Source organism: Canis aureus, chromosome 25, assembly GCF_053574225.1.
Source record: "Canis aureus isolate CA01 chromosome 25, VMU_Caureus_v.1.0, whole genome shotgun sequence".
NCBI classification, from domain to species: domain Eukaryota; kingdom Metazoa; phylum Chordata; class Mammalia; order Carnivora; family Canidae; genus Canis; species Canis aureus.
The window spans coordinates 27,387,410-27,406,964 of NC_135635.1; the positions used below are offsets into that span (position 1 = coordinate 27,387,410).

The 19,555-nt window shown below is 36.3% G+C and overlaps 1 protein-coding gene across 2 annotated transcripts in view; it reads right to left on the minus strand.

Annotated features, from left to right (window-relative positions):
- Positions 1–19,555, minus strand: part of PDE3A (phosphodiesterase 3A) — a 314,238-nt gene that overhangs the window by 51,940 nt on the left and 242,743 nt on the right. For both annotated transcript variants that reach the window (XM_077870850.1, XM_077870851.1), the window contains exons 3-5: positions 8,631–8,888; positions 6,575–6,729; positions 597–721 (exon numbers count right to left, since the gene is read on the minus strand). In XM_077870850.1, coding sequence (XP_077726976.1) covers positions 597–721; positions 6,575–6,729; positions 8,631–8,888 — 538 coding nt within the window. The remainder of the gene's footprint in view (positions 1–596; positions 722–6,574; positions 6,730–8,630; positions 8,889–19,555) is intronic.

Genomic DNA, 19,555 nt, shown 5'->3' on the forward strand with positions numbered 1-19,555 from the left:
TTGCTGATGTGTAGGCTTTTCCAAAGGGTTCTCAAAGATCCTGAACTGTATTTTGTCCAAACCTAAATGCCTCTTCCTTTTAGTATATGTGTGTGTGTATGTGTATATATGTATGTGTGTGTGTGTGTGTGTGTGTGTGTATATGAGGGTGAGTGACATAAAGAGTTCCTTTGAAAAAAAATGATGAAACATAGAGTAAATGAAGCATTCCCTTGAATCCTATAAGTGCCATATTCCTGAAAAATAATTTTAACAAATGCTAAAAACAAAACAAAAATTTGGCAAGTATATCATTAGCTTTTACATTATAAATGATGCCTCTAGAGATTATTATCAGCGGGGACACCAATTTCCTATTCATCCAGTAAGCTCAAGATAGGATATCTAGCATAGCAATCTCAAAAGAATCTGTATCATCACATAAAGTGGAAATGTAAGGAACTAATTAGTTATTGAGGCTTTTTTCTTTTTAGAACCATCAAACGAAACACATCCAAGTATGCATCCTTAGGATCTTGTTTCAACACTTAAGATTTACTTTATTCCATTACCGCACACTCAGTGAGTATGAATTCTTCTCCCAACAAGTTACTAACCTGGTCGATTTGGCTTTTTTGAGTTTACATGGTTAGCTGCAGAAACAGCGTAGGATGAAGTGAAGGATCTGCTTTTGGTGAGGGTCATCATCACTGGGTTATTCCACGAATCGGGACTAACAGAGCTATAAAGACAGAGCATAAAGAAAAATGAAGAAATTAGTCATCACTTATTGGGATAGATATTGCCAGAATACAATCACCATTTCCATAATCGGCTTTCCAATCTGAGTCATGGTCCAGGTTCAGTGGCAGAACCACTTTATTTCCAAATGAAAAAAAATAAGTTACCTGAACTCAGTTGCTGCTCATAAAAAATACTGTTACTCATAAAAAATACTGGGTTGATAAATGAGAAAAGAACTCGTCAAAAATACTGGGTTGATAAATGAGAAAAGCATTTACCTATTTATCCAGTTAATAGTAACCAGACACTTCTTACTGTACTACTGTAATTATGTTCCTCATAGATCTTCTAAACTTTGACAAATTAATTGGTTAAGATACAGGGGAACCTCCATTACTTCTGAATACCATGATGCTCCTTCTATGCTCTTTACTATTTACTATTCCTGGTGTTCTCTAAGTTCAAAAATTAAGTGCTTATAAAATTATTCAAACACAATATTCATTGCAGTATTTTCTTATGAAGGAAAGGTTAGCAATTGGCTTTTAGCTTGCAATTTCTTTTATTAGTGATACCTAGAAAGAAAGGAGTGATGAGCCAAATCCTCTTGTAAATATGCTAATGAAGGACCTGCTGGAGAAAGGTAATGGATAGTGAGTCTTCATCTAGGGAATGCTTTTGTCAGGACATCCTTGGTTATTATTGTAAGCAAATCTGGAATTAATGGATGTATGGAAGGTTGGGGAAGAGAATGCTACACACCTATTAATTAATGGAAATAAATTTTGGAGCTGTTCCAAACCAAAATTTATCTGCATGCATGGCTCAAAATCTTGTGTTAAATCTAAAACAGAATCTACTGTAATTTGAGAGAGAAAAGAATTCAGGAAGCTGTGTTGACAATCTTGGAATGCTCCACTGGAAAAATGCTCAGTCTGCATTGTGCTAACACGTGTGTGCTTTCAAACATTAGTAAATTTCATACTGGGTAAAATCTCTAACTTGCATGAGTATAATTTGACAATGTGACACCCTGCCAATCTTAGACTGGCACTATAAGTGGGGTCTGTCTGCGTGGCTAGTTATAAAGAAACCTGAAATTGATAAAATTATGGAGTCATGAATGCTGGATATTTGCCATGTAGGATGTATAATTAATAGAATAATTTAGGGCAGCCCAGGTGGCTCAGCAGTTTAGAGCCACCTTTGGCCCAGGGTGTGATCCTGGAGACCCAGGATCGAGTCCCACATCAGGTTCCCTGCATGGGGCCTGCTTCTCCCTCTGCCTGTGTCTCTGCCTCTCTCTCTCTCTCTCTCATGAATAAATAAAATATTTTTGAAAAATATAGTAATTTAGAGTTGTTCCATAACCAAAATGGCTTCCTCTGCTCAAGCAACATTATGTATGCATTGCTTAGAATTCTACATGTTAAATCCAAACTAGAACATGTGCTAATGTGGAATAAAAGGATTTTTTTTAGGGTGCTGCACTGTCTCATACCTTTTGAAGGAAAGAATGTGGATACGTGTTTTGCTGTCCTATATCCTCTGATTATTAGTAAATTTAGGAAGGAATTAGATCTATAACTGTGTTGAGTTCCATTTAAAATTCTGACACTATGTTACCTCATTTCTTCTCTTGTTTTTTTTTTTTCATATTTTTCTCCAACTGTTGACTCAGGCATTTAAAAATTTCATCTTTTCTCCTAATTTCATAATAGTTTACAAAATAAAATATATGAAAGATATTCGCAATATAGAATGAACTTCAGCAGTGACCAAATACAATGAAGCAAAGCACACTAAATAATATTTGTTTCATATCCCTCTTGAAATCTCATTCTAGGCATTTTAGAAATGCCTAGAATTTGGAAACAATGAAATCAAATAAAAGTTGGAATCTGGATAGATAAATACACAGTTTCTTTACAGCACTGTTCCCTTTCAACTTCTTTTGCTGGATTGAATGACTTACAAGATTTACTATGAAGAAATTTTATGCAATGTACATGTGGCCCAGGAGTTTTAACTTCTTAGTGCATAATACAATGAATAGGTTATTATTTTTCTATGCAGATTCTTAAAAGACCCTAATATTAACAGCATTTTATTAGATTTGTATATTTATTAATATCACAAAAAAATCTATTATGAAGGCTAGCCTGATAATTGCCTATTCCTTTAATAAAATCATTTAAAATGTGTTAATTTTGAAATGTTTTATAAAGTACAATTACATGGTACCTTTTAATACATAGGAAATTAATGAAGATAAAATTCTAATTATATAGTTCTTAATATTAACTTACTAAAACAGTAACTAATAAAACAGTAACTCAATATATTTATGTATATGTAGATATATGTATATTTGTATATGTGCATTATAATTTACTGGCACTTTCAAATATATTGCTTTCTGTGATCCTTGCAACAGTTTTCAGCTTTGTATAGACTCTGACCTTCTTGATTCCTGTTTAGATTCCTCGTGAATATGTATGTAAAAATTTGGATTTTGGAGAGGAAAGTCACTTAGGGAAACCTTTACTTGGTCACCTCATTTTGAAAAAGGGAAAATTTTCTACAAGTCTGCTGTAGAAGATCTCAATCTCCTTCCACATGAGAAGACTTGGTCATCTTAGTTCTACCCTAAACAACTTCATCCTAGGTCTGAAAAGCCTTACCAGATTCCAAGTTTGTTGTTGTTTCTTTATTTTTAAATTGAGTTTATAGTCTCCTTTCTGCCTACCATAAAGAGGCACGGGTCAGTTCCAGGGCCGACTAGGAACGACTAGGGTATGATTTATTCCAGATGTTTTGATACATCTCAAGTCTACTCTTCTGAAGTACCTACTGATATCCTTCCACCTAGTTTACCTCCCAACTGTGCCACAGTTCCCTTTCTCCTCAGCATTCTTGGTAGTGGGTACTGAGGCTCCTCAGGACACACATTTTTGAGTGGCAGGGTCAAGATCCTTTAAATCCTCAGTCCAGTGTCCTTTCTACCCAGCTGTAGTTAAAACTCACCAGGAGTGAATCATCCAGCTAAATACCAAAGGGCTGCCCCTAATTTTCACTTCTTCTTGTCCTTTTGATCACAGTCCTCAAAGTCCTCAATAGAAAGACACACAAGGAGGAAAGGAAGAAATAAAAGGGCTGACAGAAAAAAACTATAAGGACTATATCTCCTATAAGTTTTGAAATCAATCAGTAGTGTCATCAATCAGTCTGCTAAGTGGAGACCAGGGCTGGAGATGATCACTGGCCACCTTTCTACTGTTTTCACCTGTGACAAAGAAAGACTCAACCAAAACCAGTTGAATTTAATGGTGGTACTATTGCCATTTATATATAGTTTTCCCTCCAATTCTCTTCAGAATGAATTTCATTTCTTCATAATGGTGAAAATTTGTATCATTTTCAGACTTTATATCAGGACTCTTAATAGGACAGGGAAATGAAGGAATAGTAAAAATAGATGTAGGAAAAAGTACCCTCGGGCAAGACAGTTGTTTTTTTTTTTTTTGGACAAAGAAAATGAGTGAGATTGGACGCTCCTCCTTATCTATTTTGAAAATACATGATTATGAGTATTTATTTCATCAAACATGATGACAGGAACCCTGGAAGTTAAGCTCATAAAAGTTCTTGAAACATTCTTCATGATAATATCAACTATAGTCTCTAATATCATTTAAGAAAAAAAAGTACGAGAAATGAAATTTGATCAGAAGTAACAAAAATTAGGGGATCCCTGGGTGGCTCAGTGGTTTAGTGCCTGCCTTTGGCCCAGGGTGCAATCCTGGAGTCCCGGGATCGAGTCCCGCGTTGGGCTCCCAGCATGGAGCCTGCTTCTCCCTCTGCCTGTGTCTCTGCCTCTCTCTCTATATATATGTCTATCATGAGTTAAAAAAAAAGTAACAAAATATTATAATTAATTATTATTAAAAGTGTACAAATGGATTTTTGGCAGAGTCACTGTGTGGTAAGAAACTCATACAGTGGGGCTCAGTGGGCTAAGTATCTGCCTTCTGCTCAGCTCAGATTCTGGGGTCCTGAAATAGAGACCCACACTGGGCTCCCTGCTCAGTAGGAAGTCTGTTTCTCTGTCTTCTGCTCCCCCTGCTTGTATCCTCTCTCTCTCACTCATCCTCTCAAATAAATAAATAAGATCTTTTTTAAAAAAAATCATGGAGCATTAACTATTCTATGACAGAAGTCTCAGCAAGGTGTGTTGGTAAAACAGCCTCTCTAAAGATATACACTGAGAACAAAATTCATATTCTTAAGGAGCAAATATTTAACTAGGATCCACTATCACTTATCAGTATTTGCTGCTGTACATACTGACAATGGTCAATATTTTCAGAGGAAGATATCACTAACGACCTGTAATTTGACCTTTGGGAAATGTTCATGAAACAGATTAGCTAACCTTCTCCTGTGGTGGTGTTTGAAGTTTTACAAAACTACAGGTAATAAGATGAAGTGGAATTACACTGATCTGTGAAATAAAGAATCATTTGAGTTTGCTTCTAATTCTATAGGTTCATTAGACTCTGTGGCATTAAGGAAGAAACAAATTACACATATTTTTAAATGACAAAGAAAGAAAGGTAGTAGTCATTAAACTCATGATTTGAAAGGTTTCCATATCTCTGCCAATCTCAAAATGGTGCTTTATTTATATTCAAGGCCGAGATCAGTAGAAAATTACTTCTAATACTGTCATCATGGAATTCAACAAAGATGTGGTTATTTTTCAGTGATTAGGGCATTAATAAGTACTAATTCAAATGTTTCAAAAACCTGAAATCCTATGGGAAATGTCCTAAAAATCACTGAATTCTTATAAAACATGCCATTCTTATTCTAACTAAAAAAGGACAAATACAAATACCTCCTTTCACAATGGTGTTTTCTTCAAAATTCTTTCTAGATCTTAACACTATCTTTTCTTTAGCTTTGGTAATTCTGGCTTTTAAGTCACTTTGTAAAATTATAATTAATATATTATATAAGGTTTGTTCTATTTTAAAATTGAGATATAATTGACATCTTAGTTTCAGGTGTACAATATAGTAATTTGATATTCATATCTATTGTGAAATAATCACTAAAATAGATCTAGTTAGCATCCATCAGCACACAGTTATAAAAAATTTTTTTCTGGTCGTGAGGACTTTTAAGATTTACTCTCAGCCACTTCCAAATGTGCAATACAGCATTATTAACTATAGTCACTATGCTGCATGTTATATCCCCAACACAATTATTTATAACTGGAAGTTTGTAACTTTTGAGCCCCTTCACCCATTTGGCACACTCCACCTCCTATCTCTGGCAATCACCAATTTGTGTTCTGCCTAAATAAACTTTAAATTACCAAATGTTTGAACATATCCACATGCTCTTAGGATGACAATCCATTTTTTGATCTGATCTTTTGCCTTTCATATAATGCTAAGATAACTGGTCTGGCTGGGGAAATCTAACAACAATGTGTAAATGTCAGGTTGGATGCCTTTGATTGAAGAATCTTAATATGAATCTCAGTCTACATAAAATCTAGCTTACCTCTACTCTGGGCTCACCTCTTCCCATCCTGTCACACTGGGAGGCATCACCTCAAGTCACTGTTCCCATTTATAAGTAAGACCATGCAACACAATTCAAGCCTAATTAGCTGATGTTAATTTGTATAGTGTTTTGCATTTAAACCATATATTTTCTTCATTTTCAAAGCGGGCCTCCAACCAAAAATAACTGGTTGGGCCACCTTTCCACTGTAATTTATAATTCCTTTTGGCAAGTAACTTCTCTAAGAGATGTGAAAGGAGCATTGCCTAACCTTGATGAAGGTGCTTCATGAAGTTTGATGCTAGCGCTACGGTCCCTCCGTACTGGGGCAGGCTCCAAAGTGGGTAGGCCCGTGGCTGAGGTGGTGGTTGTCCAAGTTGATGAAACTCGTCTCAACAAACCAGGAGGCAAACTCCTTCTCAGGCGCTAGGAAGAAGGAGTGCTGATTTTATTACCAAGCATATTTTTGATCTCTAACTTCTGTATAATACAAGGGGAGAAAATGGGTTTTTAATTGGAAGTGAATTTATTAAACTGTACTGGCTGAAATAATACCTATCTGAAATTTGGGTGCTCAGGAATTCAATAAAAGAATGAATATTATAAAATTAACAATTGGGAACTTCATTTAGATGATGATTTAAGGAATTATAGGATCAAGAGTCACTTACCTTTGGGAAAACTTTATATTTACATTAGTTTAATGAAATATACATAATTATATACATATTAGTTATTGTGAACAAAAGTTTTTTCCTCAAAAGTCATTTTGAGGTTAGGGGCATGGATTAATTTTTATCATCTTGAAAAATAGTCTTTACACTAAAGTGTTTATTAATTTAATTTCTTGATTTACACAAGGCAGGAACTGAGTATAAGATGTAACTCACAAAATGCACCACTTTTCTTGTGGCTAGCAGGACTTAGACATCACAAATAAGGGTAATGTCATCAGTACCAACTCATCTTAGCTGAGTCTTCTGTTACAGGATGACCTGTAGCCCTCTCATGACTATTTCTCCTCCTGGGATACCCTAAACAGGATATATGGCATCAAGGGCACGGAGGCAAGACTCTGAACTTATCAGGATGAGCACCAGCACTTTGAAGACGGTCTTCACATTAAAAATTAAAGTGAAGGCATCCTTCTAATACAACTACAGCAATATAATAGGTCAAAGCTCAACCCATTTGTATTTGTGGCTAGTTACTCCTAGTAAACAAATCACATAGGCATTGTTTACAAAGATGCATTCTGGTCTTCTGAAGATAGCAAAAACTCTTGAGAAGTATAAGGCACTTTGAGATTCCAGAACAGCTCTGATCCTAGTTTCCCATATTTCTTAAAGATCTGAATATGCATCTCAGAAGGTAATTAACAGTAAGCACTATAAATACCAGGACTGATACCTGAAAATCTCACTCACTTCATGTCAGTTTTGAGACTGAAAGGAAACAGTAAATCTCTCTCTATCCCTTTACTGTCACATCATGCTTAGCCATACCATTCTCAGAGAAGCAGGTGTTCAAAAAAAAATTATGTAAATACCTAATGATAAAGTTGTGTGAAACACACATTCCCGAGTCCAGAGACTCACAACAGCTAACTTGTGGGTGTTGCTGACTGACCACTAGGCTCAAGAGGACCGATGCCTACTTACCAAACAGATAACCATACAGGATGTGCCAGAGATGACTTAAATTCTGATTTTCTTTTCAGTCTTTAATATAACCCATTTTCAACTAATGCAAGGTCTAAGCTGGGTGTAGGATCCTATTTCTTACAGCTGACATTTATAAGACTCTTATATCTTACATATAAAAAGAAGGAATTTACACATCACCAAGGCTATCTTTCACTCAAAGTAATCCAAAATCAATTAAAACTGAGTTCAAAACTTCTCGGATTTGGGAAAGCCAGGAGGGTACCATGAAGGATACCACACAAAGAAATCATGAGCAGGGGATCTTTGGGTTTCAGAGAGCAAGGGCTTTTAAACAGAGTAGGGCTTTAGCCTGCCCCTGCCTCTCACTGCTATATCCCTTGCCCACAAAACAGAACCTGGTATATAGAAGTAGAAATTTATTCAAAGTCTGAATTAAAAAAATAAGCAACCCCAAAAGATAAAACTTTCATTTACAGAAGGCTGTTAGGTATCAGGATACAAGTCTTTACCTCTAAATTTTTACTACTTTGATCACCCCATGAGGAACACATCCCGAGTCACTGACATGAATCTGCATCTGGGTTTGGTGGTGACAAGAAACAGAACCAGGAGGCAAAAGAAAAGGTTTAACCTTTCCAGGGATATGTCATTAATACCTACCTTGGGGATAGCCAGCTTGTCTTTTTCAGAGCTTTCCTCAGAATCAGAACAGGTGTAATTTTCACTGAAGCAAACGACAGGATTCACGCGGGGCTTGTGAATAGCCTGGAAGGTGAGCTGGGTGCTGAGCAGGTTGCTCACTGCCCTCAAGGAGGTGCACACGTTGGGGGGCAGGGAAGGGTCTGCCAGGAGGTCGGTGATGAGGCCGTGAGCCTCACCCATCACGGCAATATCCACAGTAATACTGGTTCCTGAAGACTGAGACACCAAACAGAGGGACACCCAATGAGAAAAAGGCCTGAAGCTGAAGGTACCCGCACTGAAATGGGGCTTTTTCTGAAAACTGGGCTGATTGACTCCTTGAGGTTGCAGTAAAGGAACATCCAAATCCCATTTCTGTTTCAAATTTTGCCAAAATGTGCCATGGCTTTTGTCATTTTTGTGTTTGTGGCACATATCTCAAAGTTAGAACTTGGGGAGGGGTGGGAGATATGTGAAGAAATTAAAAACATAAACACTAGTTTTTCAAAGGGAAGAAGTTGGGGGTTTGGGAGGCTAAGTTGGTTAAGCCTCTGACTCTTGGTTTCAGCTCAGGTGGTGATCTCAGAGTCCTGAGATGGAGCCCTGCGCTGGGCTCCGTACTTAGCTGGGACTCTACTTGAGATTCTCTCTTCCTCTCCCCTGCCCCTCACCTGCTCATGCTCCCTTGCTCACTTTCTCTCTAAAATAAATAGAAATATATATATTTATTTTAAAAAGGCAAGAAGTTTCAGAGAATTGTAAAAAAAACTTCCTATCAGCCACTCCTTATGAAGAGCTCAACATTTTAATGCATCTTATTTAGAAGCATTCTAAAAGTAACATTCATTCTAAAAGTTACTTCATTCTAAAAGTAACATTAATATACCGTAAACTTTCAAATTTAGTAATACTGTAATGTTACAGTTAAGCCTGATATACAGTAGTTATTTATGGGTTTTTTTTTTTGACAATTTTATTCACGAGAGAGAGAGAGAGAGAGAGAGAGCGCACGCGCGCGCGCACACAGTGGGGAAGGGACAGAGGTGAGAAGCAGACTCCTGGCTGAGCTGGGATTGCCAACTCCGGGGCTCAGTTCCCAAGATCCTGAGATCATGACCTGAGCCGAAGGTAGATGCTCAACCAACTGAGTCACCCAGGTCTCCCTATGGTGTTACTTAATTAATACTATAGCTAGGCCCAAAAAGCCTTTGGCTTTTGATCAAATTCACATGTTGTCCTTCCTTTTCTTGTGCTTGGTAAGAATAGCAATTTTGGTTCTGGTTTTCTGCGACACATCGGTCATATTTTCCAAACTGCCTATCAGACTGAGAGTCATTATTTGCTGAAGAAAGGAAAAGCACAGAAACAGAGGACAGGAATGTTCCCAATCCTGTTGCTCAGGCCAAAATGCCATCAGGAAAGCATGAGAGCAAGGGAGAGCATGGGCAGAGTCAAGTCCAAGAGGGTAGATGAACCTTAAAGACAGTCTATAGAAGACCATTAATATTGGAATATTGCCACAGTATGAGGCACAAGGAATCCACATAACTGTATAACGCACTAAGCCATCAGGATGGAGAATCTGGAATTAGGCTACTTATGTCTCAATTCTGACTCCTAACCCTACCACTTTCTATCTGCATGATCTCTGGCAAGTCATTAAGCTTCTGTGCTGTGATTTCTGCATCTGTAAAGTGGATATGGTAATGGCACCAACCTCAGAAGGTAATGATAAGAATTAAATGGGGAAATATATGTAAAGCACTCAATATTGTGCTGGCAACTGTAAGTGCTCAATACCGATAATGGTATAAATAATAATAATAATTCTGGAGTTTTTCAATAAAAGGCTATTACAAGTTTGGTTATGTATTTGGAAGAATAGTTTCATCATTCTCTCACAACACAGTTAAAAATAAACTCCACTTCACTGGTGGGGAAAAACATGTCATCAAAAAAGTGAATATGTATTATTATTATCAGAAAAATATAAGAATTATGAACACACCCAACATACATGAAGATGTATACTCTTATACCAACTATAAGTAATGGATAAATTTTTCTGTAAAAACACAATATAAAATACTTATGTCTTTTACCATGGAATAATATTAGTATCCATAATAATCATAGTGACAGCTGACATTTGATCAGCATAAGTCTACCAAGTAGCTACTTTATATATTAATTTCATTTTCATTATATATTTATTATAAAAGATAACTTGCCAGAATCCGATCAGATAGCTGGAACATGGAAACATGAGGCTGCAAACAAATACTCTGGTTCTACAGCTTAAATGCTGAACTAATACACCAAAATACATGTTGAACTTTTTAATCTAATGTTCCTAAATATATCTGTAATTATTTAATGGTTTATGTAATCACTGTGTTGTGTTCTTTTCTTTCTGGATGCCTAAATATCTATTATGAACCAATATAAAAAATTAGTGCAATGCTAATAGTTTTAGGATAAACAATTATACATACTTCACGTATGTACCTACATTATCAACTTCAAAAGTGTTCATGAAAAACGTCACTGAACTAAGTTAACATTCCCTTTTGGAAACATGTATTTTCAAGTGTATTCCTAATTACAATGCTTCTAAAAAACTCACTCAGTGTGACCTTCTAGAAGAGTAATATTTATTCCTATCCATGTTTTTCTAAGAAACTTAAAATAACAAGTCATTGTACCGTTTCCCTTAAAAAATGAAAATTTAAGTCAAACTTGTTTTTACGACATAACATTTTCAGACTTTCTGACAATGAAATTAACAGTTTATGTTCTAATAATAAATAATTAAAGAAGTTGCCTCAGATTGTTCTCACTACCCAAAATTTACATACCTGAAGAAAAAGTAGAGCATGTTCACTAATAATTCAAATTATGATTTTTAATGCATTACTGGTCAGAGAACAAGTCTTTTTTATAATTCTCTAATGTTATGACTTTTTTATAACATTTTCTTTTTTTAAGTAATAGACAGATTTCTTATTCAGAAAAAAACAGATATTAAAAATTTTTAAAGTAACTTTAAAATATGAACAGAATTGGGCAGCCCTGTTGGCTCAGTGGTTTAGCGCCACCTTTGGTCCGGGTCGTGGAGTCCCAGAATCTAGTCCCACGTCGGGGTCCCTGCATGGGGCCTGCTTCTCCCTCTGCCTGTGTCTCTGCCTCTCTCTCTCTCTCTCTATCTCTCATGAATAAATCAATAAAATCTTTTTAAATAAATAAATAAAATATGAACAGAATTGAAAACTCATTCTAGGTCATTGTTATTGTTATGTAAGAGTTAAGAGAATAAGCACATTATGTATTTCCATGCTATGTATGCCATCACTTTTGTAAAAGGAAAGGTCTTCAAGCAAAAACAAATATTCATGCCAGTAAGAATTATTCATACAGGAAATAGCAAAAACAAAAAACAAAAACACAAAAACAAAAGCGGACATTTTTACTGTTTAAGAAGGATACTCTAATGAAGTATACTTACTACTGGAATGAAGTCAGGTCTTTGCTACACTGGTTTTCTGACTCAAGAATAGAACTGTGTAACAGTCAAAGTTGCATCACACATAGAAGTTATCACCACTTGTTGGCTCAAATAACTAAAGGCTTCAATGAGGCATAAAATCTGAAACCAACAATCAGATTTGCTTGCCACAAAATTGCCAAGGCTAACCACATGTGATACGCTCAAAGACAGATGGGCCCCTATTTCAATAAGCAGTAGGCAAGTGATAAAGACACAGGCGTGTCCAAGGAGTAGCTAGTAAGGAATTTTAGGAGAGAAGGGCTTTGGATGATGATAGAGTTTTTTTTTTTTTAATCAGATGATACAAAATATGAAAAAGAGTGACTCACACATTGCCATACTCTATCCAACTTTAAAAATAATGTAAGTTTCTAGGTAATACCAACAAATGCTCAGAAATATTCTATTTAACTGATGAAATCTTAGTGATAATAAATACTAAAGGTTAAGTTTATATGAAAGCTACTTTAAAGGAAAGTCTTAAGCTAACAGCCCAAAATCATCTTTGAGTGCAGTAATGAACTATACTAAAGCATGAAACCACAGTTGGGTCTTTTTAGGGTAGAGATAATAAAACAAATCTTTTGCTTTAAAAAAAGAAAAGGGACCAAGTGATATGAGACATTCTACTCTGCAAGCTCTACTTATAATAGAAATATTTATACTTAACATTTAAGAAGATGCAAGTTTAATTCCCTGGATGTTATTTAAATGACAACCAAATTTGGATTGCTACCTTTAAATAGAAAATCTGGAATTTAAGCCTGATAAACAGTAGAGGAAAGTGTAGTTTTTTGTGTTCAACCAAAAATAAATCTCTTGGTAAAACCACCACTTTTCAAAGCACACAGGACTCAAAATGTTTTCCCTTTTCCCCATTATCTCCAACCAGTCTACTTTACCATCTCTGGGATGTGAATATATAGATGCCTTGCTACAGAATATGATCTAGTTGCTTCCAAGTTACTTTACTCATTGTAAACAAAAGTCCAAGAGAATCTGGAGTTATAGATAAGAAGTTAAAGAAACAATAACAAATACACTTATAAACACCACTAAACGTAACTCCTAGATTAGCATGTATTAATCAATTCAAGTATAGGACATTTGTTTTCACTCTTAACTACAGCTGTGCTAAAACTTCGAAATTACAGTATTAGTATGATGAAAGGGAAAGCTCTGAATATGTGTAGGGGTCAGAAATGATGTGCATTTTGTGAAAGGCAACTAAGTTTCTAAATTACCCCAAGAGGCAAATTTTGAAAAATTCCAACAAATAAATCCATGTGATCAAATTACTAATAGCATGTATGTAAAATAAAATTATTATCTTTAAGTAACATGCCAGGTTATTAATTGCAACACCGTGTTGGGGTTACTGTCAAAATATTATTCAGATGGAGGGAATTCCTAAAAGGCATAACTGTTAAGCAGTTTTAGGAAATAACTACAGGAACAAGGTGAATGAAAACAAAGAAGTCAACAAATACCATTTCATTTAAAGAATGAAAAGATGCTCGAGAAAAATCAGAAAGGGACTGGGAAAATTGAGGTCAATAACAATTTGCTGTTCAAAATGATCAGGGAGGCTATCTGGTGTAAAAAGTGGGGTGAAGGTAATGCATCTGATTCTTGATGAATTCGTCGGAGGCAGTACCAATATAGTCAAGTTATAGCTTTTCATCCTATATATTTTGAAGCAAAGATTAAACTGATAACTTCATCAAGTGGGTTACATACATCCCTGCTTAGAAGTGGAAGATATGAGGCAGCCCCGGTGGTGCAGCGGTTTAGCGCCACCTGCAGCCTGGGGTTTGATCCTGGGGACCCTGGATAGAGTCCCACGTCAGGCTTCCTGCATGGAGCCTGCTTCTCCCTCTGCCTGTGCCTCTGCCCCCCCCTCTCTCTCTGTGTCTCTATGAATAAATAAATAAAATCTTTAAAAAAAATTAAAAAGAAGTGGAAGATATGCTATCACTCTCAAGTCTTCTGCCTCAGTGAATTAGTAAATCATCTGATGAGTCATTTGCTTTGGACATTAATTTATTCTAACTGGAAAAAACAAGAATCAGAAGCAGTATAAAAGCCTCTCTTCAAAATTCTACATGGAACTCCAAGATAGGCTGCAAGTGCCAAAGAACCAGAATTGAGATAATTATCTTCGTAACCTAGTTGAGATGCTGTACATCTTGAATCAGACCGCCACGTTGTTTAACATTTTAACTTAAGATGGATTCACAAGTTTACTCTATGCAATACTGTATCAGCTGGGGGCACACAGGCTTCCCGCCCCCCCATAAAGTCAGAGAACTGGGTTAGATCTTCCTAAAGTAGAGTGAGATTGCTAATCTCACCCAAGCTCTACCTTATAACGTATTATTGAGTCACTGAGGCAGTTTCCTTTCTATGCTAAAATGCCTGGTGGCATTCAGTGCTCAGGAGGAAGAGGCTATTCCCTGGAACTTCCATAGAATTCTCCCAAGCGCTGAGCTGTATATTTGCTCAGTGTCAGTTTCCTTTGGTCCCTGCTGGTCTGTTCAGGCCAGTTGTATTTTGTCACTGTAAATTACCTATGCTAATAAAATATCCATAAACCAGTGATAACATGAGTAAAAACCAGAAAAGTTGCTTTAAAAACTAAGTTGAACAGCTTTAAAGACTTCATAAATACATTTCACAAAAGTGAGGCCTTGATAGCAATTTCTGTTAAATTAATAGGAGAGGTAAAACTGTGAGCATTCAAAAGGAAAACGATAGCCTATCTGAAAGATTTGAACTCAGAATACTTTCAAGTACCCAACTCATTTCCACTGTGAAATAAATTGAAGGTGGCAGTTGTGTACAATGAAGCACTGGTGTATGTGCACATGGAAGAAAGACAACTTTCCAGTCTAATCAATACAGCGGACATGTGCTCAAAGAGAAACATTCTTGGATCTTCACGGAAAAGATTTGTGAAAGCCTGCATATTCCTATGTATTAAGTTAAAGCCTATTACAAGAGGCACAGAGAATAAAGGTCAAATTTTTATAATTCTCTGCTTTAAAACTTTTAAAATGAACAGACCAATTACAGTCCTGATTATATCTGTTAAGAGAGCTCCACACCATTTTAAACCCAACACCTTTCACTTGAAAGACCTCCAGTGAAAGGAACTATTTATTATAAATAGTTCTAGCTACTCATCATAGCTATTCGTTACCAGCCCTGAAACAAGATGGAGAAAGTAAAGTCTGGTTTACGAATTAGCACATGAGGTGCAAAAAGGAACGAGACTTTTTTTCATCATGTAATATGGAACTTTGTATGTGTGAGAAGTTGGAAAACAAGGTTGTAAAGAACTGGGATAAAAGAGAGGAAGTTTTACCCTTTCATCAATATCCAATTTTTATTTTATGAATTAGTACATGAGGGTTTTAAGAGCAGAGGATCTAGAGTCAGCCTGACTATATCCAAATTTCAGGTCTGCTGAGATTTTCAAAAACTTCAATTGCCTCCCTTGCTTGTTTTCTCAGCTCTGAGCAGGGCATGGTAATAACATTTACTGTATAGTATTGTTGATGATGAAATGAAATCATGCACACAAAGATCCAGCAGAGTTGCTTGGCCCACAGGACACGTTAGATAAATATTATATATCCCCACCATTATTATTACTGCACTGAAAGCATCATGTGGTAAATTCTGCACATGGCACGTATGTTTGCCTTCAACATATACTGGGCTAGTAGTCTTTTCCTAAGTGATGGCAGCATGGGGACAGAACTTCTTTATCACACAAACAAAATATCCAAACCAAAAACCTGAATACTTTTGCTTCTTATTCTAGGTAAATACAAAGACTGTGCTCCCTAGTCCCATATACTCATAATAGTTCTGAGATTAATTTTAGGCTCTCAGAAAGTCCTGGTTTCAGTTAATACGGTTGATTGCACTGGTATAATTTATAACACAGTATGTGAAAGGAATTCTAAAAGCAGGCATCTTAGCTCCATTGTTGGAAGGTTTTTTTTTTTTTTTTTTTTTTTCTATTTAGTCATCCTGGGAGGCACCCTGGGAGGCAAACATAGCATGGGAAGAACATTCTCAGGGTGAAGAGGGAGTTGGGAGAAGAGAGGAGTAAACAGTGTAAGGGATGACACATAAAAGGAAAGAGTCACTGGGACTGTTCTTACCCAACTTTGGTCCTCAATGCTGGGAAAAGATGCCTGGTGGGTTTTTGGGAGCAGTCTCCTCCATCTCTAAAGCACACTTTGCCACCCCAACCCTCCACCTCTTTCGCTGGGAGGCTGTCTGTGGGTACCAGGGAGTAGCATCTTGGTCTTTAATGTACTAAATTCACTTAGAAGGTGAGCTGGATTGATAAATGGTCTTTGGTGTATTACTGGTTCTGACCTCAGAGCCAGCAAAATTGCATATGTGTTTATACTTTCATAGGACCCATTTATAATTTTAGACTTGAAGTTGGTTGGGAAATTTTTGAAAAATGAAATCATGTGAAAATTTTGCAGTAACTCATTGTAGGCTGAACTTTGGCTATATGCCATCCTGAGGAAGCAGATGTTTGCTTATTTTAATTTTCTGGCAGGGAATATGAGTTTACATTTGGATTTTTCTCCTTAAGATAATATATATGTACAGTAGGAGGAAAACATATAGGGCCCTTCATCACACTACTTTCTAACATCGTGTGAACTGACCTCATGTGAGTGGTGAGACACAGCAAAAATGCAGTAGTTATCAAAATCCTTAACTTCCTTCTCTTTTGATGTTCAAAGAGCATTCCACATTACCAGACAGGATGTAGCACGTGGCCTTGTGTCCTTATAGATTTCCCCATAATCTATCTGTCAATAAGCCAAGAATTGTTAAAGCAGCCCCTCTGTTTTCTAAGTATCTTCCAAGACACTAGCAAATTCACTCCACAGCCTCAAAAAACAACAATTAACACAGAATATTGTTTTTTTTTTAAATTTAGGCAATAAAACATACTTATTACATCATTTATGCTAGTAAGCACCCATATTGCTAAGATAACCTCAGCTGCCTCTGACTTCCAGGCTGGTTCTGTTTCTTCTAATTAGAAAAATATGGGATGGGGATCCCTGGGTGGCTCAGCGGTTTAGCACCTTTCTTCGGCCCAGGGTGTGATCCTGGAATCCTGGGATCGAGTCCTGCGTTGGGTTCCCTGTATGGATCCTGCTTCTCCCACTGCCTGTGTCTCTGCCTATCTCTCTCTCTCTCTCTCTCTCTCTCTCTCTCTCTCTGTGTGTGTCTCTATGAATAAATAAATAAAATATTTTTTAAAAAAAGAAAGAAAGAAAAAGAGGGGATGGCTGGTGAAACTACAAGGAATTTGGGTAAGGAGCTCTTCCAGCGACAGCTCATGCAAATGAAGGTGGGAAGGCTTGGAGAGTATAAATTGCTATATAAATAAAAAGCACTATTATTTCTGTTAGGGGAAGAAACTGGATTTTCTGACTGAGCATAAGTTTAGAAATACAGAAAAATTAAGAATCTCTGAAATAAAATAATTCATAAAAGTTGATGAGTTTTGATGGTCTTCGATTGGTTAGATTTTGAGAATTGCTATTAAACTTGAACTTGAGGTCTCAGTCGGCTTAGCCTAAAAACAATTTCAGTGAACAACAGATGGCAGTATTCTGCCTTTTTAAAGAACTCTAATTGTCGGAAGATCTTTTTGAATGAGTGCTGCTTCCTCATAACTGGTAGAGTTTAGTTTCTTTTTTTCCATGGGGGGGGGGGGAGACCTAAAAAAAGAATAACTTACAAAAGACAATTGGTAGAGAGTAATACAAAATTTTAAATTGTGTTCTCTCTCTCAGGACCACTGTTAAAGTGAAACTATAATTACATCATTAATAATTCTCAATTACAAGCATTTCAGTTCTGTCACCCTTCCCCATTTTCATGAGGTAAACTTTGTAACAATGACCCATTTTCACAATCTGATTGAAATTCTTGCCCCACATGCAATTTTGCATTGTGATTAGAATGTCCATAAGACAAAACAAAACAAAAAAAATCAAAATATGCATTCTAACACAAATAGTTTTGTGAGCTTTCATTGGCATTTATCTGCCCTGTGTTATCTATCACCAGACTCTCCTACCTCATGGGCACCTACTTATCTATGCTACTGATTTGCTCCTAATGTTGCCTAACTGGGAGCTCTTCCCTCCAATTGCTGCCATAGCACCCAGACTGCTTACCACATGAGTGCCTGGAACTCATATGCTGGAAGTACCCCAAAACAAAAGCAAATAAATGAAAAACCGTGGAAGCTGTAATTCAGAGAAATCTTGCATCTCTCACCAATTCTCACATGAATTCTTAGAATGTCTCTGTCATAAGCACTTGTGATAGTTTTCAATTCAACTTTTGACATAGGATCTTGATAAAGATTCATCTTCCTCTTCTAGGCTAAAAGTGTTACAAGGACAAAGGGAATCCTAGTTTCTACACTAGTTTAACTCCAGACTCCTGGCTAGTATCTGATAATCGTCAGGCATTAAATGATATTAAAAATGAGTTAAGTTGTAAGTAGCATATTCTAAACCTCAAGAGAAGTAAATATCCTCTCTCCCGGTTCTATGCTTTGAACAATATAGAAAGACAAATGACAGTGTCTAAGGTATTTCCTTCAAACAAATAACTATTTTCTGAAATCCATCCTGAAACATTTAACCTTCTAGCACAATTTCAATGTTCAGATTTTAATTTAAATAAAAATGTTGAGAATTGTTACACTGAAATACTGGAGTCATAAATAAAAATTGAATTTAACAAATTGATTCTGGCCTAACTGCTAGGCAGAAAACAGTGAAGCTGCTGAGAAAAATAGTGCCAACCAAAAAAGTGACTCTACACTTTTTTCTATAATCTGGTACATCTATGGAGAAGAGCAAGCCAAGGACTCGGGTATATATAGGAGTATTTTGGGGGAAAAGATTTAAAAGGCTTGGAAGTAGGGGAAAAAGTGACCTTTTAGTGATAACACTCAGATGAAGTACAGAGTGCTTCAGGTTGAGAAAGATGTGTCTGTGTATAGCAAAGTGACTATAGTTAATAATCCTGAAATATATATTTGAGAGTTGGTACGAGAGTAGATCTTCAAAGTTTTTATCACAAGAAAAAAAAATCTGTAATGATGCGTGGTGATAGATGTTAACTAGACTTACTGTGGTGATCATTTTGCAATATACATATATATCAAATCACTGTGTTGTACACTTGCAACTAATATAATGTTGTATGTCAGTTATGTTCAAATTTAAAAAGAGAAGAAGAAAAGGATGTGTCTGGAGAGGTTTGAGGGAATACATCATGACAGGAA